The sequence below is a fragment of the Anarhichas minor genome, unplaced genomic scaffold (genome assembly GCF_050575085.1).
Source record: "Anarhichas minor isolate MPS153535 unplaced genomic scaffold, ASM5057508v1 ptg000073l, whole genome shotgun sequence".
NCBI lineage: Eukaryota > Metazoa > Chordata > Actinopteri > Perciformes > Anarhichadidae > Anarhichas > Anarhichas minor.
In genome coordinates this window covers 3,928,289-3,955,516 of record NW_027466519.1, presented here as the reverse complement: position 1 = coordinate 3,955,516, position 27,228 = coordinate 3,928,289, and the positions used below count along the sequence as shown (strand labels likewise).

At 43.4% G+C, this 27,228-nt stretch overlaps 2 protein-coding genes across 5 annotated transcripts; one reads left to right on the top strand and one right to left on the bottom strand.

Moving 5' to 3' along the window:
• Positions 1-273: 273 nt before the first annotated feature.
• On the bottom strand, positions 274-21,866 carry ehmt1b (euchromatic histone-lysine N-methyltransferase 1b). 4 transcript variants are annotated; one of them, XM_076079492.1, is made up of 26 exons: positions 17,235-19,425; positions 13,528-13,618; positions 12,908-13,431; positions 11,787-12,072; positions 11,488-11,636; positions 10,360-10,515; positions 10,094-10,165; positions 9,870-9,972; positions 9,203-9,340; positions 8,663-8,940; positions 7,973-8,205; positions 7,609-7,824; positions 7,408-7,490; positions 7,186-7,292; positions 6,893-7,015; positions 6,560-6,661; positions 5,800-5,904; positions 5,537-5,691; positions 5,217-5,387; positions 4,912-5,056; positions 4,737-4,814; positions 4,429-4,544; positions 4,072-4,158; positions 2,181-2,259; positions 1,811-1,986; positions 274-1,686 (listed from the first exon to the last, which is right to left on the bottom strand). In XM_076079492.1, the coding sequence occupies exons 1-26, from the start codon at positions 17,301-17,303 to the stop codon at positions 1,497-1,499; spliced, it is 4,032 nt and encodes a 1,343-aa protein (XP_075935607.1). In that variant the 5' UTR covers positions 17,304-19,425; the 3' UTR covers positions 274-1,496. The 4 variants fall into 4 exon arrangements, with proteins under 4 accessions (XP_075935607.1, XP_075935606.1, XP_075935604.1 ...); XM_076079491.1 differs by lacking the exon at positions 17,235-19,425 and adding an exon at positions 21,824-21,866 and having other exon boundaries at positions 5,537-5,904; XM_076079489.1 differs by having other exon boundaries at positions 5,537-5,904; positions 17,235-19,825.
• A 2,126-nt stretch (positions 21,867-23,992) lies between these two features.
• ssna1 (Sjogren syndrome nuclear autoantigen 1) lies at positions 23,993-26,007 on the top strand. The gene is made up of 3 exons (XM_076079667.1): positions 23,993-24,321; positions 24,981-25,180; positions 25,771-26,007. Exons 1-3 carry the CDS (start codon positions 24,270-24,272, stop codon positions 25,861-25,863), a joined length of 345 nt encoding a protein of 114 aa, XP_075935782.1. The 5' UTR covers positions 23,993-24,269; the 3' UTR covers positions 25,864-26,007.
• The last annotated feature ends 1,221 nt before the right edge of the window (positions 26,008-27,228 follow it).

The following is a 27,228-nucleotide window of genomic DNA, read 5'->3' as shown; positions in this document are numbered from 1 at the left end:
GCCCCGTCTGTCAAATCGGAGCTGCTGCTGCTGCTCGGCTCGTGTGGGTTCAAACTGACTGCAGGCTTCAGTCTGAAGATCTCTCAGTAATGTGTTTGTGGTTGACAAGATGGGGAGCTAAAAAGCAATCTCTCACTGGACATGAAGAAAATCTGCAAAATGACTGAGCTGGAGAAAGAGGCAATGTGATATTCAACGATTTTTAAGCAACTTTGTAGCAAACAGGCTTGCCTTCTGAGAAAAACTGCAACAAGTAACGAGTGTCAGAATAAATGCATTAGTAGTAAATTTATTGAAAAAGATACAACCAATTAGATGGATGGTTCACGGTCCAGAAATATGTAACAGAAAGTTATGAATTGCATTTTTTATAACTTTTTTTTTTTCATTTATACCTTTCAAGACTTTGCACAACAGTCACTGCTTTACTAACAACATTTAAAAAGACTGGTTGGCTTCTGTCGGCAAAAATCATGAAACAAAAATAGCCCAACTACAGTAACTACGCTTAGAAAAGTGGGAGTTAAAATTAAACATAAAAAAACGTAAAACGTTCTCTTATCTTACAAACTATGTTCACTTGGGTAATAAAAATGAAAACAAAAATAAAAACCTTTGTCAGCACCATTTCCTTGTTTTTAAACTATTTCAGTTTAATCAATTCTCCCACCACGGTGGCAGCATGCTCCATAAAACGGTCAACCAATGTATTCAGACTAGAAACACCTCGTTCTTGAGGAATGGTACAGCATCTTTCTCTCAGACAATCTATACTCGCTCGAGTAGCAAAGAAAAAGAAAAACAGTCCACTTTTCTTTTTTGCACCACGCCTTCGTCTTCCCCATCATTTTAGCTAATCCATCAAATCATAATCAGCTATGGTGGCAAATGTTGGGACATGTCTGATCAAACACTGCAGCGAAGATGAAGTGACGCAAAGAAGTGGCAACATAGTTCAATATTTATCCGCTAATCTTGCTGGAATGGTTCATGATAAACGACCGCAAAAGGTCAAACAAGTTAAGCCCAGCTGAACGCTGAGGTTGTCTTCGCAAAAGACAACGATACCCTCATCCCGACCCCAAAGTTCCGTGATCGTGACTCCATAAGAAAAGCCATTTAACAATTCCAACCTTATAGAAAAAAGACAAAATGCACAGTCCTCCTCCCCAGTAAAGTAATGTGTGACGTTATGTATGACATGTAAAGACAGTCCTATTGTCTCTGTGACTGTGCTGTGCGTGACGTCGCTGCCCCCTGCTGTTCGTGGTACACGAGGTGGAATAAAGGAGCAGTAAAGTTCCTCCAGGATTTGATTGTGCATCTGGTTCTGTGTGACAACGTTTTAACGGGTTCTCACGAAGGTCCATGGTTTTTGAATCAGAAGTGGAGATACAGTACAAGTTCATTGATAAAAGTTCAGACGGGTTCATTGCGCAGGTGTCCTTGTGTGTCCCATCAGCCGAGCTTTAGAGTGTGTGGAGGGTTTTTTTTTTTTAGGAAGGACTAGAAGGACTGTTGGAAGAGCTGGTGTCGGGCGACGCACTGGGCTGCTGCTGGCCCTCCGGCGTGCTGTCGGCCTGCAGCGACGCCATGGCCGCTGACGAGTACTTGCACTTGGACGAGCCGCATTCGCAGCTGAACATCTTGCTTTTGACTTCCCAGAAGTGGTCGCCGTAATTAAATCTGAGAGAGAGAGAGAGGGGGGGGATGAGAGAGATAATTATTATAGAAAAGTACTGTCATTTAATCCAAACCTGCAAAAAAGGTTCATGTCTTGAATTGGTCAAAAATAAAATAAAAGCGTTACCCAAGCTCCTCTCCAGCCTTGATGTTTTCACTGGCAAAGAAGGCAATGTGTGGGAAACGAAGGTCCTGGTGCGTTGTGAACACTCGACAGGCGAACAAGTTGGGCTCGCACATGTGATTGAGGAAGCGGCTGATGTTTCCATAGAAACGTGCGTCGATGCAGTATAGATCTTGTGGCTGGGAGGGAAGAAGAAGAGACAAACTAGATAAGAAGGCTGCAAGTGCACAGCTGAAAGAATTCACGGGGAGAAATCCCAAAGTAAACCGCTAATATACACATCACGACTAAGTAGTAACTAGGAAATCATCAGAAGAAAGGTTTGACTTCTTTTAGAAGATGTGTTCAGAGTAACAACACATCAGTGCGTTACCTTATCATCCAGGCTGAAGAGGTAAGTGTCATTCTGCCTCATCTCTGCTTCTGCTTCCGAGATGATCTCACCTACGTACCTGTTCAAAAGCAGGCGACCCGTCAGTGAAACCTTTTAATGCCGATGCCGTTTACTACATGTCACGATATTTAAGGTTTATATTATCGAAGACTGCAGTTCTGAGATACGGAGCTTCAAAGATTTAACATCCCCTGCTGGTAAAGCCTTTTAAAATGTTGAACCCAAAAGGTTATTCCTTATCACATAAATAACACACACACATATTATTCAACATGGAAAAATCATGTGTGAGTGGATGATTAACCGTCTGTATTAAAAGATATCAGTCTATCAAGACATCCATTTATCAGGTAAGCTTTATAATGTTGCACAGACCAGCTACACAAACAGAAAGTGAAGAAAACAAAATGGCACACACAACCGTGAGGTAAACATGAGGGACTGATGAGAACTCATCTTTCACATGGCTTCACTCAACCCTTTCAAGCCTCCAGAAACACTTTGTTAATCGTGCATGACAAAACTAAACGGTTGCTGCTTTATGAGTTGGAATTGATTTAATTTAATAGTGACGCCGTTTACACATCACACGATCACAAATGTAGCAGAGACGAAGACAATGTATTTAAAAACATGTTAAAGTATTAGTTCTCCAGAAGGACCTGGAATTAGTACATTGTCAAATGTATTGTTTTAATCTATTTATTGTATGCATTTAAATGCAAATTTATTGAACTGTCAAATTAATAATAGAATACTGAAAAAGGACATAATTAGAGATATCGGGCAGAAGGCTGGCAACAGTGAACATGACAGTGACGTGAAAAGATGAAACTGAACTCATTAACAGTTTTTGGACAAGAATTAAGCCACTGGATGACATGTTCCTTCATCACCACGAACACAGCAGCACATGTGTATTAATCCACCACTGAATATAGCCCCCAATGTCTTTCCTCCTGCTTGTGTAAATGCTCAGTGACCAGCTGTTTTAGGACATTACCGAGCTTTACTAAAATCATTTTCCTGTTATTATTTCTGCTTTTATTACCACTGCTATTACAGCTCTCATTATATGCATCATTTCTGTCATGACTATGCCTGTGACTATATTGTAACTATCATGTTATTTATTCTGTAAACAGTACATCTATTGCACTTCTGTCCGTCCTCAGCTGCTCTCCCTGAGGTTTCTTCCACCGTTTCCATCGTAAAGTTTTTCCTTATCTGACGCGAGAGTCCAATGACAGAGGATGTGGTGTGTTGAACAGATGGTAAAGCCCCTGAGGCAAATTTGTGATATTTGGTTCAATAAATACATTGAATTGAGTTTGTAAAATTGAAACTATGTATCACTAGGTGGCTTAAAATATTGACATCTTCAGAAGGAACTGATGGACTCGTGGCTGAGAGATGGACTGGTGCCACCAGTGGTTTTGATCTTTTCATGGGACGCATTGACAATTTAAAAAAATGAAACAATAACACAAGCCGTGATATTGGACTATATGAATAAAGCTGACTTGATATATCCTTGAAGTTACTGTACTTATGATAAAACAACACAACAACTTTTTATTAAATAAACAAGGTTTAGATCAGGACTGGCACAACAGCAAAACACCTCGGTGACATCGACGGCACTTCTGAATGTGAAAAAGCTGCTACCTTCTGTCAGGAGATGCAGACACTGCACGTGTGAGAGTAGCAGGCTTTTTTAAATTTGGGGGGAAAAGTGACACAACATGCCAGCTCCGTGTTGTGTCTAAATAACAACAGATCAGCTGTGGCTGCAGAGTATTGATGGTCTTTGTGACTCAAATCTGAAGGGTGAAATATTAACAGTGTTTTCTTTGTGATCGGGACTTACTCGCATACAAAGGTCCCCTGCGGTATGTCTTGTACTGCACGGACACCCCAGCCCTTCTTACTGGTCCTGAAGAGCTGAAGTCTGGTCCTGGAAGATACAAAACATCTTTAACGTCACAGTTTCTAATATTTTCCCTGAAGCAGATATTTACCTTTACACACCTCACAGCCGTAACTATGTAAGATAGTTACAACGAAACGTCCTGAGCACAATTCTACCACCACAGGAGTAACGCAGTAAAACTGTCACGCAGACCAGAAACAGAAATAACGAGACAGAAGGAAAGATAACCTTCAGTGGAGACAGTAGCAGGAAGTTTATCTTATTTGTATTCACAGTGAGACGTAGTTGAAATACCTGATTCCGTTTTGCACGACACGGTTCTTGCAGGTCCTCCAACAGGAGCACGCATGGTTGCACTCAAAGATGAGAGGAGGCTCCTCACGGCAGAATTCAGGTAGAAGACAACCTCTCTAAACACAACAAACAATATATATATATTAAGATGTACAGTATATGCACAGGACATATCCCTCATGGTCATCATGCATGATTTATAGATACTATACACTAAAAGGTATGTGGACGCTCTGCTCACATACCGGTTCGGTCGGCCACATACTTTCTGATACATCTTGTTAAAAGAAGACTGGTGTGTCTCTTACCTTGTCGTACCAGCAGCGCAGACTGAGTTGCCCACACATGCAGATACTTGTCGAACAGTCTTCTTTACAAACACAGTACTGTGGATTAAGAAGAGAAGATATTATTGGTCACTTCCCAGAGAAAAGGATATCTTTGTTTCCGTCAGAATGCCGGACCAAAGTGTTCCTAACTCACCTGTAAGTGCGTTATGTTCCTGTCGATGTTCATGGGGGAGGTGACGCAGTTTTCGGGGATGTATTTGTAGTCATCCGGGTAAGGTTCACTGTCGACAGAGTTGACACAGGGAAGGGGAACCCTCTCCTGCCCCAGAGCTATGTCACTGTAAACAGAGCACACGTCGGTCAAAACTTCAGTGTTTTGCCATCTAATTAGGCCTGAACTCGTAGATGTTCCCAGCTGTATCCAATGCCACATGCCCATCCCAAAGCCACCCCCTTTTTTTTTTCCAAACACTGCTATTTTCACAGTATAATTTCCACCTCTGAAGGACTTTTTCCACCACTCGAGAGAGCCTGGTGTTCTTGGCGTCCCTCTCCCTCCTGTTGGCCTGCAGGGCCGCCCAGGCCTTGGAGTTGTGGCTGCAGCAGTCCGGAGGAGTTTCTCCCTCGCGGTTCTTCAGGAACACATCTGCTCCTCGAGTCAGGAAAAGCCTGAGGAGACCACATTCTTCCGGTCAACAACAACAAACAGCTTTAAAAAAAAAAAAAAAAAAAATCAAATCAAATCTTGTTTTTAAACTACAGTTCAAAAAAGTAATTTATTTGATTTTTATTCTTTCTTCCTGGAGGCAGTAACTCACGTGACGCATTCTAAGCGATTCTCCCGAGCAGCGATGTGAAGAGGAGAGTCTCCGTGGATGTTGACAGCCTGCAGGTCGCAGCGGGCGTTCAGGAGCAGCTCGGCGATCTCCACACTGCCCGAGAACGCTGCCCAGTGAAGGCAGATGTTCTCTTCCTGGACGACAAAACGACACAAGCCAGCAGTTACACAATATTGGATCCTTGTGTGAAGCGCGCACGCACACGCACACGCACACGCACACACACACGATCCTGAGCCAACCTTGTCCCTGATGCTGATGTCGGCTCCTTTGCACAGAAGCAGATTCACCTGGTCCACATGCTTGTACTCCGTCGCCCAAATCATGGCTGTCCAACCTCCGTCATCCTGAGGAGAAAGCAATACTTTCAAGCTCAGCAAACTGATCAACATGGCAATTATAACTAAATATGAAACTGCACTTTTACCCACTTTCTTCATCCAAAGACTGTGTCTTCACTGCCCTAATGGATACCTTCTTGCAGCAGAGTCAGACATTTCAAACAAAGACGAGTCCTTTCTCTGCGCTCTAAGCACCGCGTCCGTCTAAAATCTAATATTCCGGCATCAAAGTGCATTTGAAGAAGGCATAAAGTCGATGAAGAACACTTACATTTAAATACTCATTGTACAACTTTAGAAAAACATTAAGTGGAGCCACTCTCCAATCAAATTAAGTTATTTTAGTCACTCATCGTGCCTTTGCAGGTAGCTCAAGAGTTAACTGAGCCCTTTAAATTCAATCAGCTGTACGGTCATAAGTCTTCCAGTCAAATGTCAAAAACAAATTACTGCCGAGGCATTCTTAACAATCAGCTGTACGTTTCCAACTACCTTATCAGACACGTGCATCTACGTATGGTCAGACAGCCAGACATGTGATCCGCTAGCGGAGAACGTGATTGGACAGCAGCATCAAATGCTACTGAATGATAAGGTGGTGCATGATGACATCCCTGAGCAAAAGCTCATATCTGATTGTAAAATGTGAAACTGCACCAACCTGACAGTTGATGTTGATTAATCCTGTGGACAGAAGGTGCTCAACGATGTTGTAATGGCCAGACTTTGCCGCTAGATGGAGACACGTGAATCCTTCAACATCCTGAGAGCGACAGAGAATTCATTATGAATTAGTTTATATATATGCATGTGATAAAGTAATAAATATGTCACTTTAACATCTTGAATCAAATAAGTTAATTTCAGTTTTTTGTATTTCATTTGGACAAAAATAATACAAAAAGCACCAGTGTGACGGCTGACAAAAGATGAAAAGGTCAAATTACTCCTCACTGCAGCTGGCCGATGAAAGAGAAACTAGATGCAGGTTAACCTTGTGCATGGCGCTGGCTCCAGCTCTCAGCAGGTACTGGACCGTCTCCATGTAGTTGTTCTCACAGGCCTCCATCAGTGGCGTCCGCTGATCTTCGTCACACATGTCCAAGTTCGCTCCCGCCTGAAGTGGCAAATGTCAGAGAGCGGTTAGAGAACTCAAGAGAGCTTGCCATAGTCCTCAAGTATCACATTTTACAAGACATAGAATGACATTTCTCATCTTAAAACAATAAACTGAGGATCTAAAAGCAACTGTATTCATTAGCACAGGAGTAAGTACAGGGCTCCTACCTGCACGAGCATGTGGCAGATGTCTTTGTATCCTCCCTCCGCTGCAGCGTGGAGCGGGGTGCGTTTGTTCTGAGATTCCATCTTAAAGTTAGGGTCGATACCGTCCACTGGAAGATAAATGGAGAAAAAGCATTTGCATGAAAACAAATGCTAGATGCATACAGAGAAAGATACAAACAAGATGTTATGTAGAACAGGATCGATGAGGTAAGGTTAACATACCCAACATGAGCAAGACCTTCTTGAGTTCTCCCTGTTTGGCCGAGAGGTAAAGCTGTTTGGGGTGAAAACGCAGCTTCTTGGGCCTGAAACACGCACAAAAAAAAAAAAAACAAGTTAGTAGGTTGTCCATGTTTGTCTCAAAGCTACAGGCTCTCTGGTCAGTCGGATAAATCATGATGACAGTCTGGTGGTAGAACGAACTTCTCTGTGTCGAGCGCCACCAGGATGCTCTCCAGAGTCTCTCTAGGCGGTCCTTGAGGGACTGTAGGTGGCGCCGTTGTTCCCAAACCCGTCAGCAGTGTTGGCGTCATGGACGAACCAGGAACGGCAGAGGAGTCTAGCCCGTGTGCAGGACGAGCAGACAGCGAGCTGTCGGCCCTGCCGCTGACTTCAGCCCCCACAGCCAGACGAGAGGAGCTGGGATAAAAAGGAGAGGGTACTTCAGGTGTGCGGTGCATGACGGACTTTTCTTTGGGGCTGCCCTTTAACATGAACGTCATACACCCTCCGATAATCATGTTGGGTAACTTCCCGCCCATTCTGACTCTCCCAGGCGGTACTTCACCTGTCAGTGGTGGTGTCCGCTCGGCCCTCGGGGACCCCAGGTGTGGCTGGTCCGTGTTCGAGCGCGGGCGGCACGGTGGAGGTGGTGTCGGCATTGGCGATGGTGACCTCCTTGGCCTTGCTGGCCTCCTCTCCACAGTGGGGACAGAAGCTTTGACCTTTCAGCACCGAGGCACAAGCACGATGGAAACGGTGAGAGATGTTGAGGTCCGGTTGGCACTCCATGAAGGTCCCCTGCGCAACGAAAAGCAAATGAGTGGATGGCCCTCGCTTTTGCAGTTTTAATTAGTGTTAATTATGTATATCGTCTTGGCATCTGATCTTAGAAATGTCACCAGTTGCTGTAAATTGCTTCTATTTTGCTTCTTTACTTTAATTTTATAATTGTATTTCCTGGTTCAGACAGGTCACTTCACCTCTCTGAAGTATTAAACAGTGCAGGTGATATCTGGATTTTTCACCATGAAACATCCACAGAGTTTAATCCAGGTAACAGAGAAAAGGGACATTTGTGTGCAGCGCAAATTTGAACCAGAACCGAATGAAAAACAAAACGAGCTGTAATGGGCCGATTTATACTGCTGCAGCTGTGCCCCTATAGGTACTGAGCTGGTGCAGGCACCTCTCTCGTAAGGCTTTCATAGTACTGCTGCTGAAGCCCTGACGTTAATAAAAGACGGTGCGCACTCACAGCCCTGCAGAAGAAGCCACAGCCGGGGCAGCACTGGTGCTTCACCATGCCGTTGCGGTGGTCCTCGCACAGAACCAGCAGCTGAACCGAGTTGGAGGGACGCATCATTTCATGTTTCAGTATGGCGCCCTGGCAGCGGGTCAGCTGTCCATCAACGCTCTCCGTGGCCATGCACTTCCTGTCTGCCAGCGTGAGGATCTCTCGACTCTTGGGCGTCTCCATGCGGCAGCTGCAGAGCGGAAGCTCCTGAGCCTCCTCGATCACCGACCCTGAAGTGTCTGCAAACAAACAAAGTCAGACGTTCACCTTCATTTACCTCAGCATCAGATTAAATGAGTTTCAGGTAAATCAGCAGAAGGACCCGACGCCCTAAATCATACATTGGCTGCCAAAGTAGCAATTTTTTCATCCAACGAGAAGTCAAACTTATTTTGTTCTAAAAGATGTCTGAACACAAGCATCTGCACAATGTTTCACTTACTTAGGAACAAACTTAAAGGAAATGGTCTGAAATAGTTTCCTCATTTCGTCTGATCTCACCTTTGTTCTCTGAGGGAACCGTCGGCTCTTGGGGCTTGTTGAGGTTGACGGACTCAGGTGAGGAAATCTGCGTGCGCTCATTCCCATCAGCCACCTCGGGCTGAGCTGCAGCCTGAGGCTGATCCACTGCTTCCAGTTCTGAGCACGACAGTAATCAGTAAGAAAATGCTTCACTGTTTGTTTACCATCGCATTTAAGAAAGGAGAGAAAGCGATGCTACGGTCAATCAAATCCTCCTCATGTTGATATTTGAAAGAAAGCGTGTCAAGATCTGTACGACAAAGCAATTAAGAAACAGAAATCTATAAAGTAGTGCAACAAGTGAAACCAACTCACACTGCCTGCGATGAATGAGTAAGTGTGAACAGGATGTACTCCTGTTCCTGGTGGAGCTGCATGTCCACACTTGGCCTCGTTGATCAGCACAAGTGACGAGTGACTTCTAAATCTTTAACCACAAACCAGTTTGCCGTCTCTCTTTTATGTAGCCGCCATTCTGCATGCAGTTCTGAGATCATAATCAGCTCGACGCTATTATAAATACTGCCAGTCAAAACTGTTTTTCCTTTACATTTTTAGCCAATAAAAACAGATGCTCATTAGTGGACCACAGGTGAGCAACTGGATGAGTCTGTACAGGTGTGGGTGTGACAGGAGCGGCGATCACCTTTGGCCTTTATCCTCCTCTTCCGTTTCCTGGACGGCCTGAGCCACGCGCCGTCTCTCTTTATTTTCTTTTTCAACTTCTTCTTCAGACTGGACTCCGTGCTCTGAGGCAGACGTATAGAGAGATGATTTTTCAAACTCTTCCGTCTTCACTCAAAAGAGATGACATAAGGTGAGATCGAATACTCCTAAGTAGTTCGGCTGAGTAGTGATGGCGGGTCTTACCAAGTCGGACTCTGTGCCCTCCTCCTCTCCCTCATCTTCTCCAGACTCTTCAGACTCCTGATCATCTCCCACCTCCACGGCAAACAGAAAGCGTTTAACACGAGACATATTGAAATGCATTTGAAGAACACTGTGATACTTGGATGGTTTTCTATTTCCCAGGAAGGTGTCACTTTTTCAGCTGAAGATAAAACAATTGTACAACACTGCCATAAACATAAAAACAAAATGACGGAAATAAAAAATAAAAAGTGTCTTGTTCCAACCTGAGAGATGGGTTCAGATGTGGCTTCCTGGACAGCACTGACGGGTTCTTCTGTCGGCTGCTGTCGCTCCTCTTCCTCAGACTCCACCTCCTCGGACTCTTCCTCTTCGGATGCATTTTCGACCTTCTCGCCATTTATGTTTGCTACCTCTTTAGCCTGTGAGACGAGAGCGGACGAGATGACGATCATAACGATCTCAAGATATGCTGGAAAATAATTATTTTTGGTTCAACTGAAACTTATCAAAGTCTGGCATCAAATGTCAGATTCAAAAACAGATGTTTGTCTGCTTCAGACAGATTTGTTTAGGTAGAGTTCATGTACGACTGCTTGTGTTTACGTGCAAAGACGTGCACAGTGGGAAAAAGAGTGTGTAAAGCGAGCACATCTCTCTCTCTCTCTCTCTCTGTGTGTGAATTAAGGATTTATTTTGACCAAACCAGAGTGAACAGTGGAAAGAATGACCAACATGGTTTTGGTGAGTTTTATTTTGTTTCTATTGAGTGACGTGTGTTTTACAAAGAGTCAACAAGACAATTAAGGTAATCTTAGTTTGGTGAAAGAGAGAAACTTCAATTCAGAAGGCGTACGGTTTAATAAGGAAAAAAGGTGCAAGAATATTTCCTTTCTTGACATTTTATGAGTTTATTTTGTTTATTTATTAGACTGAAAAAGCTAAGAGAGCTTGTGGTACAAACACGCAACATGTTTTGACTTGACTTGGTTGAAACCTTGCCAAACGGCACGCAGACGTTCAAGAACAGTTCACAAAGCGTGCAAGAGAAGGATACGTTTTAAAAATGAATCCCAGGGGTGGGAACAAGCTTTTTCCACTTGGCGTTTCGCCTCGTTGTATTTGCGGTTTTATCGGCGATGCGTGCTTACGGCCTGGTCGCTACATTTTAATAGAGGTTGATGCCCAGAAACGTCCCGAACACAGAACAATAAGAACATCCAGGTAGAGGGCAGGGTCTCTGCACATGCAGACACCGGCGTACACTCTAAGAGGGTCATGAGTGATGATGATTGAGAGGGAATTCTTTTGTGTCTACACATTGTCGTCCAGGATAATCCTGCTCATTGTGCCGTTAAATAGTGTTTGTTTGGATAAATGTGAGGAGCACAGACCTGCGGGCTCTTGGCAGACTGTCGTAGTTCGTTGAACATTTCCAGCACAGTTCTCTGCTTAAGCACTTTGGTTTTCTTCTTGGGAACCAGGCTGTACATTCCCATCCTCCTCTTCTTCTTCCGGGATGAAAACCCTCCTGAGTACGGACCTAGGGCACAAGAGAACAACACACATGTTTACAGCAAAACCGCCAATCGAGATGATGCTCTGGTCTGATTACTTTATCTCTGAAACCCGAGAACAAAGTCAGTGTTTCTACGGGTCAGTTTCTGTCACTTGTTACTGGAGTCTGTCTGACCTAGTTGGAGCTTGGCTGGAGCTGGAGGAGCTGGACAAGTTTGAGGAGCCGCAGAAGCCGGTGGAGCCGGTGGAGCCGGAGGATCCTCGGGAGCCGGAGGTGTTGCGGGAGCTGCGGGAGGTGCTGGTGAAGCTGTTTGTGCTGAAGCTGGAGTTTCCGGTGGACTCTGAGGTAGATGGTTCTGAGCGGAGGGCTGCTGCGAGGGTTTCTGAGCGTCCGGTACAACATGAGTCTCCATTTTCTCCATTTTGGCACTCTGTGCTTCTCTTAATTCCCTGTTAAGAAGCTGCAGGCAACAATAACCAAAATCAGTTATCTGCACGATTATGGCCAAAATGATAATCACCATTATTTTTGAGGCGGCTGGCTGAAAGTTTAAGAAGTGCTAGATTTAATATGCAATTGAGTTTTCTATGAACGGAGAGCACATTTTAAGTGTCAATCGTGATCATATAACTGTGGGATACCAAAATCGTGATGGCGATTAATATTCGATTAATCGAGCAGCCCTATTTTACGTGTGATTTTGCACACAACGACACAATATGGCCAAACGTATGTGGACACATTGTGTACTTTTGATCTGGGGCTGTTTCTAGTGGTCTGGGCAGCTTACTTCCTATTTAAAGGAACCCTAATGCCACAGGATACAAGACAACAGTGTGATCCTTTGTGGCAACATTTGGGAGAAGACTCCTTCCTGTTTCATGCCCCTGTGCACAAAGACAGGTCCATGAAGAAATGCTTTTCCCAGTTAGATGTGGAAGAACTTGACTGGCCTGCACAAATTCCTCAACCTCATCCAACACCTTTGGGATGAACTGAAAAAACTGACTGTGATCCAGGTGTTGGACCTCACTAATGCTTTCGGGGCTGAATGGGAGCAAATCCCTGCAGCCGGGTCTCAAAATCTGGTGGAAAGCTGTACAGCAGCAGACTAATGCCCATGGTTTGGAAGGACCAACTACCACATGTATGGGTGTGACGTACGTCTGTCCTCATACTTTGTTCGGATGTCGATATAATTATGTCATCTACATCACCCTAACAGAAAGTAATGAGAGAAAGAGGCAGGACACACTTGTGATTGGCTGATGACGCCCCAGATCCCGGCGGTTTACCTTTTGTGCCGGGCTCACAGCAGGTCTGGACATGGTCTTGCGCGCTCTGTGTATCGTGACGGCTGCTGGAGCCGGGGCAGGAGACGAGGCCGTGCCGTTCTTAGTGTCCGGTGTCTCCTGTCCCGACGTAGTCCCTGTACTGGGGTCAGTCCTTAGCGCACCTGAACTCTGCGCGCACCCAGACGCCGAGGACGGGGGAGATTTGGCCGTGTCCCCCCCTGTCGGTGAGCCCGAAGGCAACCAGTTAGTCCTGTGAGGGGAAACTGCCGAACCCGGCTTCGCTGCAGAGCCTCCGTCCTGCTGCTGCTTCGTGAGAATGAATCCGTTGCTTCCAGTAACAGAACCGTGCGGTGGCTCCACGTCCGACGTGCCATTTTCGTTGAGCAACAGCAAAGTCTTGTTGTTGGCAGTTGCTGAGCCGTGTGTCGGGCTCTTGTGCCGCGCGGCGTCGCATTCGGTGCCATTCAGCATCGTCTCTGCTGGAGGGGAGGACGACAGCCTGGCAGCTATCTCTTTGTCAACATCTACGGAAGAAAGAAAAACGAAGAAATAATGCAAACTACAATATAAACGGTTCATTTTCATAGATTAAGAGCTTTCAAGGTGAATTTGACTAATACCTGGTTTCTCCTCTCCGTTGCTTGCGGCATCAAGTTCCTCTTTCTTTGTGGATGCACCCTTATCCACGCTGCCCTTGGCTAGACCAGCGGGCTGATGACAAAACAACACGTGTCAAGGGGAAACAAATTTAGAGCTCCGACTAACGATTATTTTATTGTTGTTTTCAATCAGCTTTTCACTCAATCGGTTAGTTTGAAAATAGTTACAAAATTCCCATCATAAGTTCCCAAAGCCCAGGGTGTCCTCTTCAAATCATTTGTTCTGTCTCAGCCACAAAACCCAAATACATCAAATTCATGATATCGGTGCAGAGACGATTCCTTGAGTTAATTCATTAGTCGATTGACGGAAACAATTTTCAATTATCAATTCATTGTTTAAGTCATTTATCAAGCAAAAATACCAAACATTCTCTGTGAGGATCGTCTGCTTCTGTCCTTTTTATATCGATGTAAAGTGAAAATGTTGATGTGCCGAAACAATTTAAGACTATGATCAATGGACTTATATAATAGCTTAAATAACTTAAATGATAATGAAAGGAATTGTTGCGGGCCTAAATGTTATAAAAACGGAGAAAAGCAGCAGAATGTTTGCAAATGTTGCTTGATTATCAAAATGAATTTTCTATCAACTGACAAACAAAAACAAAATCCAGGCCCAAGCACGAGTATCTGAATAAAACCAACTTTGGTCTATAAACCGAACGCTGCGTCAAAACCTCTTCAGTAGCGTGTCTTTGTCAGGACCAGAGACTATAGAGTAGGCTGAGACAATGAGGGCGACCCCCATGCACTCTCATTGTCCGTCTTCTCTCTGTGTGTGCCACAGCCAACCAGGAGAGAAGGAGACGCACAGCCCGGGCATCAAAAGAAATCTCAGCCACCCACAGACTGTCTTTAAGTCTCACAGGAGGCAGCAGATGAAGAGGCAACACCAGGAAATGTAAAACTCTCTCTTCCTCCTGAGCAGACAGTCAACCTTGTTCTCACTCTGGGGGGGAAAAAAGGCCCAAAGGACAAACAAGAGGCCCGATACATCATTCATCCACACATTTAGACTAGATGTCAAAGGAAAGTGGTCCTTGAAGAGCAGCATTCCTTTAGGACTTATCAGGAAGGTTTACGGTCCCCTTGACCAAGTGTGACGCTCATACCCAGCAGATTTAAGGTGGATGCACAGACACATGTGCTGCTTAAGGCTAGGCTCTTATCTAGTGAGTGCTAAATGCAGCTCCTGAGTCTCATCGTCTCAAGTAAGCAGAGCAAACATTTTCTCCCAATCACAAGACCTGCGAGAGACAGAGACCACTAAAAGCTTCATTATAACAGAATGAGTCGAGCAATTTAATTCTCCTCTCCAAGGGCTCCGAGAGTCAGATCCTCAGATTTAACAAAGAGTGTTTGTCCTGAAACCTGCACACAACCGACTTCCCAACTAAATGAGCCACCAGGACAGAGTTCCCCAAATCATTCTCCAAACAGAAACAGGGTCAGGCCAAGAGCCGGGAGCCAGGAGCACAATACCTGAGGCTGTTTCCAAAAGAACATCTAGTCTGGGACAATCCTCTGTGGTCTCTGATCTCAAGGCATCTAGTGAGCACGTGTGAGGGCGAAGACAAGAAGGGTCCTTCACTTCCTCATTGCCATGGACTGAGGAGAGCCAGTTACAACAAAAAACAAAAACACACCAGCCTCAGCCCTCCCCCTAGTGGTAGAGAGTGGAACCCACACACTGGAGACAGAAAGGAAAGGGGGGGAGGGAGGGAGGCAGAGAAGCCTGTCTGCAGATCTCCGCCATTTCGCAACCCGACTGTTTACTGACACACCGCGGCCATTGCAGCGCTGTTCCACTAGATGGGGAACGTAGGGGTCTGGAGGAGCGTGGATGCTGCTGAAAGAAGCTCAAAATGTGAAGCCAAGGCTCTGAGTGTTGGTCAGGAACCTTAAGTAGCACATTAAAAAAAATGTATATCTGTTAGAATAAACTAAGGCTCCAGCTACGGCTGCAAAACTGAGGCTACAATGGCCCAGAGGTTTACATTCCAGACTAGACCATTCAAAATAAGCTTAGTAGTATTATTTGAAATAAGCTCTTAATAGATTAGATGTAATATTTTAATGCTATAAAATTGTATCAATCATGTGATCTTCAGATCGACTGCAGGAGGCCTGAAAACTAAAACACAAACACAATCAGCTGACACACTTATCACACGCGCAAGCTGCTGCTGCTAGCACCCAAATGAGATAAAAGGCAAAAAAAAAAACGTACCCGACTGCATTTCACACAGCCTGAGAAAAGACAACAGTGAGTTATAAAGCAGTGATCCACACATTGATGCAACTTGATCCATTAAAGTGAAGCCGGATCTACTTGCGTGTCCTCGACTATGGGCTGTGAGCTCTTTGACCAGAGGGTGGTTGTCCACTTCTCAGGTTTTTTAAAGGCCCGACGAGATAAAACCACACAGTGTTTCACAAGAAAGAGGCAGCACAAAGGTTTCTTTGTTTGGTGTTTCCTATCTCCTTGAGACCCCTCAGATTTATGTTGCGGCCCCTTGAACTGTCGCAACCTCATAATTGGAGACCACTGTTCTAAAGAAATTTGGTAAAAACATTCTTGGTTCTGCACATTATCAACTCTTCCTGGTAATCGTTTAATGAGCAGACACGCTGACCGTGCAACCGCAGTGATCCCAGTCTGCATCAGGCCGTCATCCTTCCTCTCCCCCCTCATTTCCTGTCACCTCTCCGCTATCCAAATAAAAAGGCAAAAACATACCAAAATAATAACTTCAAAAAGTCATTAAATAACAGACTGTTTGGCATAAAAATCCAGGAATCAGCTACTAAATGAACTGTCCATTGATTAAGTGTGCAAACTGACTGACGCTAGGCCTGGCCCTCAGCCAGAGAGCTGCACAGAAGATCAAAGCCGGTAAACATGGATTCTGACACCGCAGCCCAACATGCATCCAGCCTTGTTCCAGTGTGTTCCTGCGCACAGAGCCTGAGCTGCACAAACGTCCAGTCCCCTGAGACATCATTATATACCAACCACGAGGGACGGAGCAAGAAAAAGGACGTTGGATCTCAGGGTTGTTTCCAGATCTTCAGGGAGGTCAGACGTTCGAGTTACATCATCTCTCCCGTTGTGTGATTGCTCCGGATACAGCTGTTGTGCTCTCCAACAACAGGATCCAGCAGAGCCACTCTTAAAATCTGTCTTTGATACAGCGACACTGCTACCAAAGAGAAAAACGCTGCTCTTCGAGATTAAGTTCTTGATTTTGGGAATCAAGAGCTATCAGTCTCTTACAAACTGAGAGACCATCTCAACGAGAAGACAGCAAGGGCTCAAACCAACTGATGGTGACTTTCATAGAAAACGGCTAAAAGGAACAGAGAAGCGAGACTAGACATCACTCCTCAGACCATTCAGAGCCAACCACGGGTGAAGAGTATAAAGCCAACATGTCTTCTCCCTAGTGAGACTCCAGGAAGCATCATACCTGCTTTCTTCTCATGGCCTCCATTGAGAAGAAGACGTCAGAGAAAGAGAGTGTGTGTGTGTGTGTGTGAGAGAGTGAGTGAGTGAGTGAGTGAGTGAGTGAGTGAGTGAGTGACTGAGTGAGAGAGAGAGAGAGAGAGAGTCAAACAGATTGCTCCTCTTTTCCTTGTTCGTTCCCCGCATGCACATTCACCTCGCCGGTCATGTGACCTGGTGGCTCCCTCTGTCGGTCCTCCTCTTCAGAAGGGTCTCCACGGAGCATGCTCAGTCCGTTCAAACTAACAGCGCTCCATTCCTGTGAGCTAGAAGACCTCGTTGCCACCGAAAGGCATCCACCGGAACAGACTCACCGTGTAAATACTGCAAATCTACAAGACTGGAGAAATATATATCCTGCTAATTTTTTCATCTCACATGCTAATAGTGAGGTCAATTGTAGTTTTTGTAGCCAGAACCATTTTCTCATTTCCCTTTTTTTGTGTAAAATGGAAATTTATTTGGTAAACCGGCTTCAAAGCAGGTGTGTATGCACAGCCACCTCAGGAGCACCAACTGAAGGAGGAGGCAAAGACCCCTCATGCTACATCCATACTGCCAAACCGGATGGCAGCGAGGAGCCCGATTAGCAATGGTGGACATCGGGCCACATCCGAACCTCTAAACAGGAGAGTCTTTTGTCTCCAAGGCAGCAAAAACCCAGACGCTGCCAGGCCGTGCTACAGATATTTGAGTCACAGAAATGAAGTAACAGACTGAGCTGCTATTGACCAAAAGGCCTGAAAATAAAATCCAAAAGCAACCACAAAGAGGACCTGATGATAAACTCAAAAGTATTCTGTTGTCTTCATTAAGAGAAGTGAATACAAATGTACAATCCCAGTTTAGCACAGTGCATCTTTACAAAGGCTTCCTCTTTTAAGTTCTCTGTTGTGGATTATTTTCATTATAATAATCTGCAGATAAATTTTCAAATCATCCATTTAGTCTATAAAACGTGATTAAATAGTGGAGAGGCCCATCAAATGTTCCCAGAACTCACTGTGTTTATCTTCTAATGAGTTGCTTTGTCTGCTCCAAAATCCAATGACATAAATAAGAGAAAAAACAGCAAATCCTCACATGAATTAATCATCACAACAGTAGCTTGTCACTTTGCAAAGTGATACGCGTCTTCTCCTCAGGCGTGGTATTCAGTCACGTAGGAATGCAGATGTACAGATGTTGGTGGCTTCTCCCGTTTCACAACTGAACACTGAGAAACAACCTTGTCTTGCCGTAGAGGCTCAGGTTGATCAACTTTCAGGGCTCAATGCACAAAAATAGGGAAATAAATTATTCCCTCCAACAACGGCAGAGTTGCAATGAAGTAAAGACGGTGAGATATCAGTAGATACTAGATACTGTAGAGGTGAAAAGGCAGTGAACATAATATAGGCTGTGTTACACCCACAAGACACAAAAGGAGGCCGGACATAAGCAAAGAACAACAGCTTATGTCTGAGTGGCACGACCTCGTCACGTAGACACAAAACAACTGGATTATGCAACACTATAATGTGAAACTCATTTTACCGACTGCATAACAAATGTTTGTGCCCATTTGAGGGAAAATACGATTGGACCATTGGATGGATTGCCGTGAAATCGATATAATATCGATATATTGCCCATCTCTACTGCAAGTACTGGAGGTACCGGGGCTCGAGACTGAGATTGACTGAAAATTCAAGCATGCTAACACGCTACACTGAGATGTAATTCACAGATAGAAGAAGAACAGAATTGTATCTTCTGCTTGTTACTTTGGCTGTAACCCATCATATTGATCAAAACAATATGCAGATTTAAGAATAGTTGGCTTAGTCAACTCAAAACCTTCACAGCTGCGTTAGCATTAGCATTTCCTGTCACTATGTTTCATGGACCAAGCTATATATGTAAGAAGATGAGCATGTCTCCATGTGGGCAGCAATTCAGAAGTTTGCAACCAGGCTACAGATACGACAGGCAAGCTTCTAATCCGTACCGATGTCAAAACGATCAGATTTCCATGAAGGTTTAAGGTCCCAAAAGAATGACTTCTGATTTTTTTTGTTCTTCAAATTAATTTATCGACCTAAATCAGGTTCATGTAATCGTACCCGAGGGATCATGGTCCGGTGCAAAGACAATTCATCGTATCTCGATTGATGCGCGTAATGTGGAACCAAAGCCGTAGCCCATTAGCAACATATCTCTAGCAGAGAGTGTAACATTAGCCAGAGCTAACAAAATCTTAGCAGTTCTTTTCCAGTTATGACTGACTGTCAGACTAGATAATAAATAGTTCTATGGCATTCATCCCCTTTTTGTAACCTATTTGTAGATGTTTTACAAAAGGGTTTAATCTGAGCCAGACCCTATACAATGATAGCAATCATATCACATCCATACGCATGTTCAGGTATAGGTGTCGGGTAGGAAACAAACTGTATCGGAACAAACATTCAAGTGTTTTTGAGTCTATAAATTGATTTAGAATCACAGAAAATAAGAATTGTGATTCTTATTTGCTGTGAATTTCTTGCTTGTGATTAAGTGGACTGCATCATATCAATCACACCTGGTGTAGGGCTCTGCTTAATGAATGCCACATGGTCAACGACTACATGCTGGTTTGTTTTTGGCCCTTAGTCACCATCATACCCAAACAATTCTCAGTAGACATATGAGAGGACATGACATCAGCTGGGTGGCATCTGCCAACAAAGCCAATAATGGCCATTCCAACGACATGTAGTTCAACTACAGGAGGAAACAGAACTGCTCGACATTCAACCAACCCTCTTCTCCTGATGCGTTTCCTGTATGAACACACACAAGAACTGAATGAATGAATGAATGACTGGCACGCACGCCACTGAGTGAGCAGGAAATCAGGAACACCTGTCTGATGTAGTGCAAAGATATACAGGAGACCTAACCTCAAGCTGAAATCTATATATATATATATCCCTTTTTCAGTTAAAATATGATAATTACGGTTGTGGTAAATTGTTTCATCTGCATGATGGAGTGTTGTTAAACATTAAGGATGGTGCTGTAAAATAACGTGCTGTTAATGTGCTGAAAATCTGCCCCTGGGAAGCCAAATGCCATCTGTACCAGCAATTTAAATAAAGTCTGTTCAAACTAAGGCCGTCACACAGGAAGTAACACGTTTTCCACTTTCTTTGTAAGTCAAAGCTGTGAAATCAACAGCACACATTATTATGGCTGATTGAAATAAAAGCAGCATCTTTATTGATTAAACAAAGACTCATTCAATTCACCGTTTGAAAAACTGGAACTTCACCTTTTTCCTTCATAAATAACGAGTGCTAATCAAGATTTTGGGCTATTCATATTCGGACAGTCGACTGATCTATTGATTGACTCATCAATTCAGCAGGACTAGTCATCCCGCCCCTTCATTGTCAACAGTTTTCATTGGGACTATTTCTATTGGCAAAAAGTAGATCCAGTGAAAACTGATGATGGGGTCTCGTGATTTAGGGGCATTGTTTCTAAAAAATACCACCAGAGGTATGTGGAGAAATGTGTATTTTTTTCGTAATTTGGGTTAACTGACCCCTACATGTGTCAAATGCATCAACACATCCTTCGAGACAAAGTTATGAGTGCAAACCACAGTGGCTCACGAGCTCAGTGTCCCACACCTTTCTGTACTACACCTCGCTGACGAGCACATAACTCAACGCTGCTCGAGCGACCTCTGCCGAACAAGAGTGGATCTCTCAAAAAAAGAAAAAAGAAACAAAAGACTTCAGGTTCCGACACATTGGAACACTTCTGTGCCTCTGTAGCCAAGCTATTGGTTCATCCAGTTCATTTGAACGGGTTAAACCTTATTAGGACAATATCGCAACTTGTTACAGCCGACCCTGGACCGGTTTACACCGACAGAAAGCCATGGCTATAACTGCAGATAGCTAACAAAGACAAAACTGCAACAGGAGAAAGAAAATCACCAAAAAAAAAAACATAAGTTTAATGTGAAAACATAATCATGCAACGAGCATCAAAGCTGGCGCCATATGTTTACAGTGGGAGGTTGCAGGCAGCACTGCCAATGTTGCCTTCATTTGACTGCATCAGTTATCATGTAGCTAACAAACTGCACAGCATAAGGGGAATACAACATTATCAGCCGGGCATAACACGTACTGTAACACAGTATATAGAGATTAGCCTCCGTCGTTCAAAGAAGATGTTAACCCTTTAAAAAAATCTGTTTTTGTGTGGATTTGAGAAAGTGTGCACTGTCCGCTAACTAGCACGGCTGCTAGCAGCTAGCTAAACAGCAGTGTAGGAATTAGCCATCAGTGAGCCGGTGACCGACAATACGGCTAAAACCACGAATAGCATCGGCCCCAGCTGCACGCATATCTACCTCCAATTTATTTTGAACCGCTAAAACTGGACAGAAGCAGGACAGTGACGTGAGCCTGGAACATGAATAACTAAAGCTCGGCTCCACAGCCCACAGCGCGCTCGGACGGACAATTCAGGTTCCGGGGCGCAGCATCTTCCTGCACATTCAGCTGCCCTCCGGTCCAGCACAAAAGCAAGAGACTGCGGGCTGGCAGCGGGCAATTTACGACAACGCGACACCTCACGCCGACAATTCGCCCATTTACAAGCGGGGTTCTGGCTGCCCGGCGCGGAACATATTTCCTTAGGCCCGGAAAAACAATTTGAAAGTAAAACGAGCTTAGCGTGGATAACGCTCACAACACTCACCTCGGGTCCAACCGAAGCCATGGTGCCTGGACGTTAACTCCGCCCACCCGCGATTACGTCACGTATATCGATTTGCAGCCGGTGTAATACCACACCTGGGAATATGATTGTTTATTGCAATGTCAATAATAATAATGTTGATAATACCTTTTAGATATTAAGATCACAGAGAAGTGGACTGTGTAATAGCCTGACTACAGCACTCAAACATACTGAAAAAGCTGCATCTCAATAAAATATCAACAAAGATATACAAATACAAACATACAATCCATTATCTGAATGCAAAAACAAATGGCACTTGATTAGAACAAAGCCATGTTAATATCATATCTTTGCTTTTATTATAGGGCAACTCAAACAATCTGCTATTTAGACTCATGTAAATGTTTACTTGGCTTTAAGGACACACATTGTCTTTCACTTCTATTGTAGCTTATTTACCTTGGCTTCATTAAACAGAATTGCCTGAGAAAAGGCCTGACCTACTGAGGTAAACCTAGTAATCTTGTTCTATGAAGCACCCCCCTTTGCACTCGTTACTGTTAACTTTGCTTCGGTCTTGTTGTTGTGTCTGTGTTACACCAGCAGGTGCCCTCCTTTGCTTCGTCTTCACTCAATAACAGATATACTCTCCAGATGTTCGGATTCCTCCTCTCATCTGTGTTTATGCCTGATGAATGTTTAATTTCCTCTCTTTTCTCAGTTCTTCATGACTGGAATGAAACTCATCTATAGTCAAGCATTTATTTTTCTTTAAATATTTCAGTCCTTTCTTTCAGTTATTTAATATTGTCCATAAACATTCAAACTGTTTGAATTAGTTTAAACTGAAACACACAGTAGTGGCCACCAGTATAACTCCAAATAAACTGAATGCGCTCTAGTATTATTCTTGAAGTAACGGTAGGAGAAAGTCAAAATGGAGGAGAAAAAACTGTTAATCTCAGAATGAGTAAATAGTAGTAGGGTGCACATTTTAATATGAAGCACAATGAGTTTATTTGTAATTAAATGTGATATACACACTGGTGGCAAATAACTAAGTAAGCCTACATTTACTTAAGTACTGCACTTAAATGCAAAATTTAGGTAAATGCACTTTACTTGAACATATCTATTTTCTGGAACTTTATACTTCTACTCAACTACGATTTAGAGGCAAATATTATACTTTTTACTCCCCTATTTATTGAATAACTTTATTGAGTTACTAGTTACTTTGGAGATTCAGATGCAAAATACATTGAACAAATACATGATGTACACTCAGTGGGCAGTTTATTTGGTACACCAAGCTACAACAGTCATACTATCACTGTTTTGCAATAAATCCTGCCTTTGTGAAGGTTATAATAATCAGTTTTCTGTTTACAGGTGTTTAAATGATTTTAAATGTGTGCTAACTGTAGTGTAGGCTAAATAACAGAAATATCTCTCCATATAATGCAACACAGTTCACCAACACTAAACTACATCCTGATTGTTGTATTAGACTGTATTTTAACTGGGTGGACCTAACTGAGTGTATTATACCAGGTTAGATTAGATGTTGGGGCTGTATATTAAGTAATTAACAATAGTAGCACCTTTACCAGCTGCAGCATTAAGGTCATGTTCACTTTAATGCATCAATAATTATAATTCAATAATATGAAATCCTTCTTAAATGGGTAATTCTGCATACGTTTACTTTCGAAACTTTAGCCTTCCATTTGATGCAAGTCTTTTGCACTTTTACTTTTCAAAATGCATTGCATAATATTAGCATATCCACATTGCGGTATTGTTACTTTTACTTCAGTAAAAGATGTTAGCGTTTCAAATAAAATTGCGTCGCCTTGCCTTGTAGTACAAACAATGACCAGAAGAGGGCGCCAGCGCAGCACATTAGGTCTATAGTAGCTAAAAATAAGAAGACGAAGAAGAACGGTCGGTACATCCGTATCGTATCCGGTAATATCTTTGGTTCATTTCAATATCTTAGATTAATTAATATTATTAAGAAAATATGAGCTCGTTGTTTTGTTTTGTTTCTTTTTTCTTTTCCTTTTGAATTTAATTTTGTATATAAGTAGCCTATTAGACATCCTGATCCACACTCCATACCAATTGGTGGCGGTAATGCACTAATTCATTGTTTGCCAACCGCCAATAAACCTCAAACAAGAAGAAGAAGAAGAAGAAGAAGAAGATATCTTTGGTTCAGTTGTCCCGGGAAACCCGCCTCGTACGGGTACTCATCGTTAGTTCAAAACACTTTTATGTGGAAAGACATCTGTATGTTCGGATACACGTCTCAGCCCTGGCGCGCTTACCTCAGTGAGACGAATCAGAAGCTAGCCCCGACCGCAGGAGTTCAGATAAATAGTAAGTTAGTTAACTCGCTTAAGCAGTGTTGAGCCGCGGTGGAAGATTATAGTTCGGCGGTTATTTCAGATCCAACATGACTCAGCAAGCTGCTGCTCTGCAGACCTACAACAATGAACTGGTTAAGTGTAAGTTACTCATTTATCTTGTCATTCAATAATTCTATTGATGAATGAAAATACTGTGACGCTGAGAGGATTAACGTTAACCGCAGGTGACAGTTTCGGCGACGGGGTGTGCAGACTTTAATATTAGACCAACAACGGGCAGGATAGTACTGCACGATCTGATGAACCTTTACAGATTATGATGTGTATCATCTGGAGATCAGCTGTTAACGCAATGCACAACACAACAGTGCAGCTGAGGGCTACCAGCTATCACTTTTAAATAGCTGGAGTAGGTTTAATACATTGGTTCATCCCTAAAACTAACCAAGTAACACGTTTTCGCTGTTTTATCTGTTTTTAGTCTGTCAGACCTCATTTGAAGGTTGACTTCTTTATTAATAATGGTCAGAAATGTTTAAAACTACCCCAAAAATGTAATGTAATGTCATTTTAAAATGTATCTTTCCAATGTGTTTTTTAATTAATCATCTAGCCTACTAAATCACAATCTCCCAGAGCCCAAGGTAGCGTCTTCATATTGCTTGTTTCGTCCGACCAACAGTCCAAAACCTCAAAGATATTCAGTCTACAGAGGAAAGCATTGAAGAATCATCCATCACTGGCCTAAAGCTGAACCAGCGAGGCTCCGGTGTAATGAACCTTTTTGTCTCCGTCAGGTATCGAGGAGCTGTCCTCCAAGCGGGAGGAGTTGAACAGTCAGATCAAGCAGGAGGAAGAGGAGAAGGACCGGCTGCAGCACGACATCCGCGTCCTCTCAGAGAAGCTGAGCAGAGTCAACGAGAGCCTGGCTCAAAGACTCGCCGCCCGCTCCACTTTTGACCGAACCATCGCAGAGACAGAGGCTGCATACACCAAGGTGTGTGTGTGTGTGTGTGTGTGTGTGTGTGTGTGTGTGTGTGTGTACGTACTGTCTAAATTATTGTTATTGTTGAGCAACACTGATACATGTTCATTGTGGGCCATGCAACCTTTTTGGACAATTTTAGAATCTCTTATTAAAGACATGACGTTGGGAACTCTGAGCAGCTGAGATGAGCTTCTTTAAAAAATCATCTTCTGGCATTATGGAGAAAATAATCAGATGAATCATTCATGAAAATAGTTGTTACTTGCGTTCCAACACTCACAAATTCATATTCAATCAATTTCACCATGTTTATGGTCAACAGCCTAATGAACTGACCCTGCTGTCTTTTGGCTCAGCATTATTTGTTTTTGGTGACGCACCGTGATGATGTCACACGGGCACTTCCCACTAACTGATGCAGAACTCCCTGAGCACTCCCACTAATCACGACAAACAGACGCTCTGAAGCTGCTCTTATTAAAGAACAACAAGACAGTCAGCAGCCCTTTTTAAATTGCCTTTACAGTGTATACAGTCATGTTTTTGCTTCTACTTTTAAGGATCTGCAGTATATTTAATTAGATTTTTTCCCCCTATAGATCTTGGAGAGTTCCCAGTCTCTGCTGAGCGTCCTGAAGCAGGAGGCAGGAAACCTCAGTAAAGCCACAGAGCCCCGGAGGAAGGACCACTGATGGCAATGAACTCTCGTTCTGACCACAACAGCAACACTTGACTCTGCACTTTTAACAGTTTATACTCCACTCCGGACCAATTGTAATATGTTTGACTGATTTATTGTAAGTTACTGAAACTAATAAATGTGTTTATCACTCCCAGGATTCTTCCTTTTTTGACATATATTTGTAGAATAAACACTGGGTTGTGTCTAAGACAACCCGGATGGACACACGACACGTACACAGTATTTACATTTGTTCAAGTCTTCTATTTATTGAGCCTTCATTTGTACAAGTATGACATCACTTCGTTTTTGTTTTATTTGCCCAAGTCATTGACGATAACTTTACAGTAAGCACATCTGCTGCGATGTAGATTTACATACTGGGGGGGTAAAAGGAACAAGATGGAGCTTCTACCAGTGTGTACAACACAAACCGCTCGCTTTGCAACGGTGAGAGGCCGCGCGTACACTTCAGAAGTCAAGTCGAGTGTCCCACTACCGGCCACCAGAAACGGTCTCGCTGCTGTCTTTTCAGACTGTCGCACACAAAGACAGAGAGCTTAAGATTCCCACAAAGAGTAGACGTCCTGCTTTGGTCATCGAAGGTCAAAGTCAACTTAAAGACTCGTACCAGTGTGTTTGGGGGACTTTGAGCTTCTTAATCACAAATCACATGTACTTCACGTTGTTCCTGACTGGGTTTTTCCCGCCGGTTCAAGCAGCCATTGGTTTCCATTCATTTCCTCGTGGTATGAAAATGTATCGGTCAACTGTGTTGAGTTGTGTGATCCATCACCATGAATCCCGCCTGCATTGAATATTGTCAGGTGCATTAGTTACTGTTACATTATGATAATGTAGGTTGATGTAGATTCATTTAAAAAGGCTGCTCTGCACTTCACAGGGCTGGAAATTGAACAATAGTTTTTGGTACCGACTTAAATGAGTCTGTAGTGGAGTGTAGTTCTTTCTCTGAAAGGTTTTATCGGAGAAAGGTTTCAAGAAAAGGATCACTTTGTATAGAAATGGTACCCAGCCTATTCTGATGCAACAGTAAAGGGACCTGGTGTTCACTTGTGATGACTTACAAGACAAGCAAGAGGCTTCTGGTGAATTTTCATAACATGAAATCGGGTGGAAACCAACGGACACCTGGAATGGGTAAAAAAATAAAATACATTCAAATTTCTTAACCACAGTAGCACGGTTTGCAAAATAGGTAGCGGTAAAGTATATGTGACTTGTACTAAATGGGCTCAAACATGCAAAACCACTGGTGTGGTGCTTGAAAGCGACATCTCAGCTCAACTGGTTAATAACCACGACTCAGCAGAATGAAGTTTCGGGGGAACTTGAGGACAAAGATGAAGCCCTG

Bases quoted from the DNA above. Each gene is read 5' to 3' on its own strand.
- ssna1 (XM_076079667.1), top strand. From the start codon at position 24,270: ATGACTCAGCAAGCTGCTGCTCTGCAGACCTACAACAATGAACTGGTT. The intron at 24,322-24,980 runs GTAAGTTACTCA...TGTCTCCGTCAG, and splicing joins CAACAATGAACTGGTTAAGT to GTATCGAGGAGCTGTCCTCC. The intron at 25,181-25,770 runs GTGTGTGTGTGT...TTCCCCCTATAG, and splicing joins CAGAGGCTGCATACACCAAG to ATCTTGGAGAGTTCCCAGTC.
- ehmt1b (XM_076079489.1), bottom strand. From the start codon at position 17,303: ATGCTCCGTGGAGACCCTTCTGAAGAGGAGGACCGACAGAGGGAGCCA. The intron at 5,388-5,536 runs GTGAGTTACTGC...TGGTCTCCTCAG, and splicing joins AATCGCTTAGAATGCGTCAC to GCTTTTCCTGACTCGAGGAG. The intron at 4,545-4,736 runs GTAAGAGACACA...TGTTGTGTTTAG, and splicing joins TGCGCTGCTGGTACGACAAG to AGAGGTTGTCTTCTACCTGA.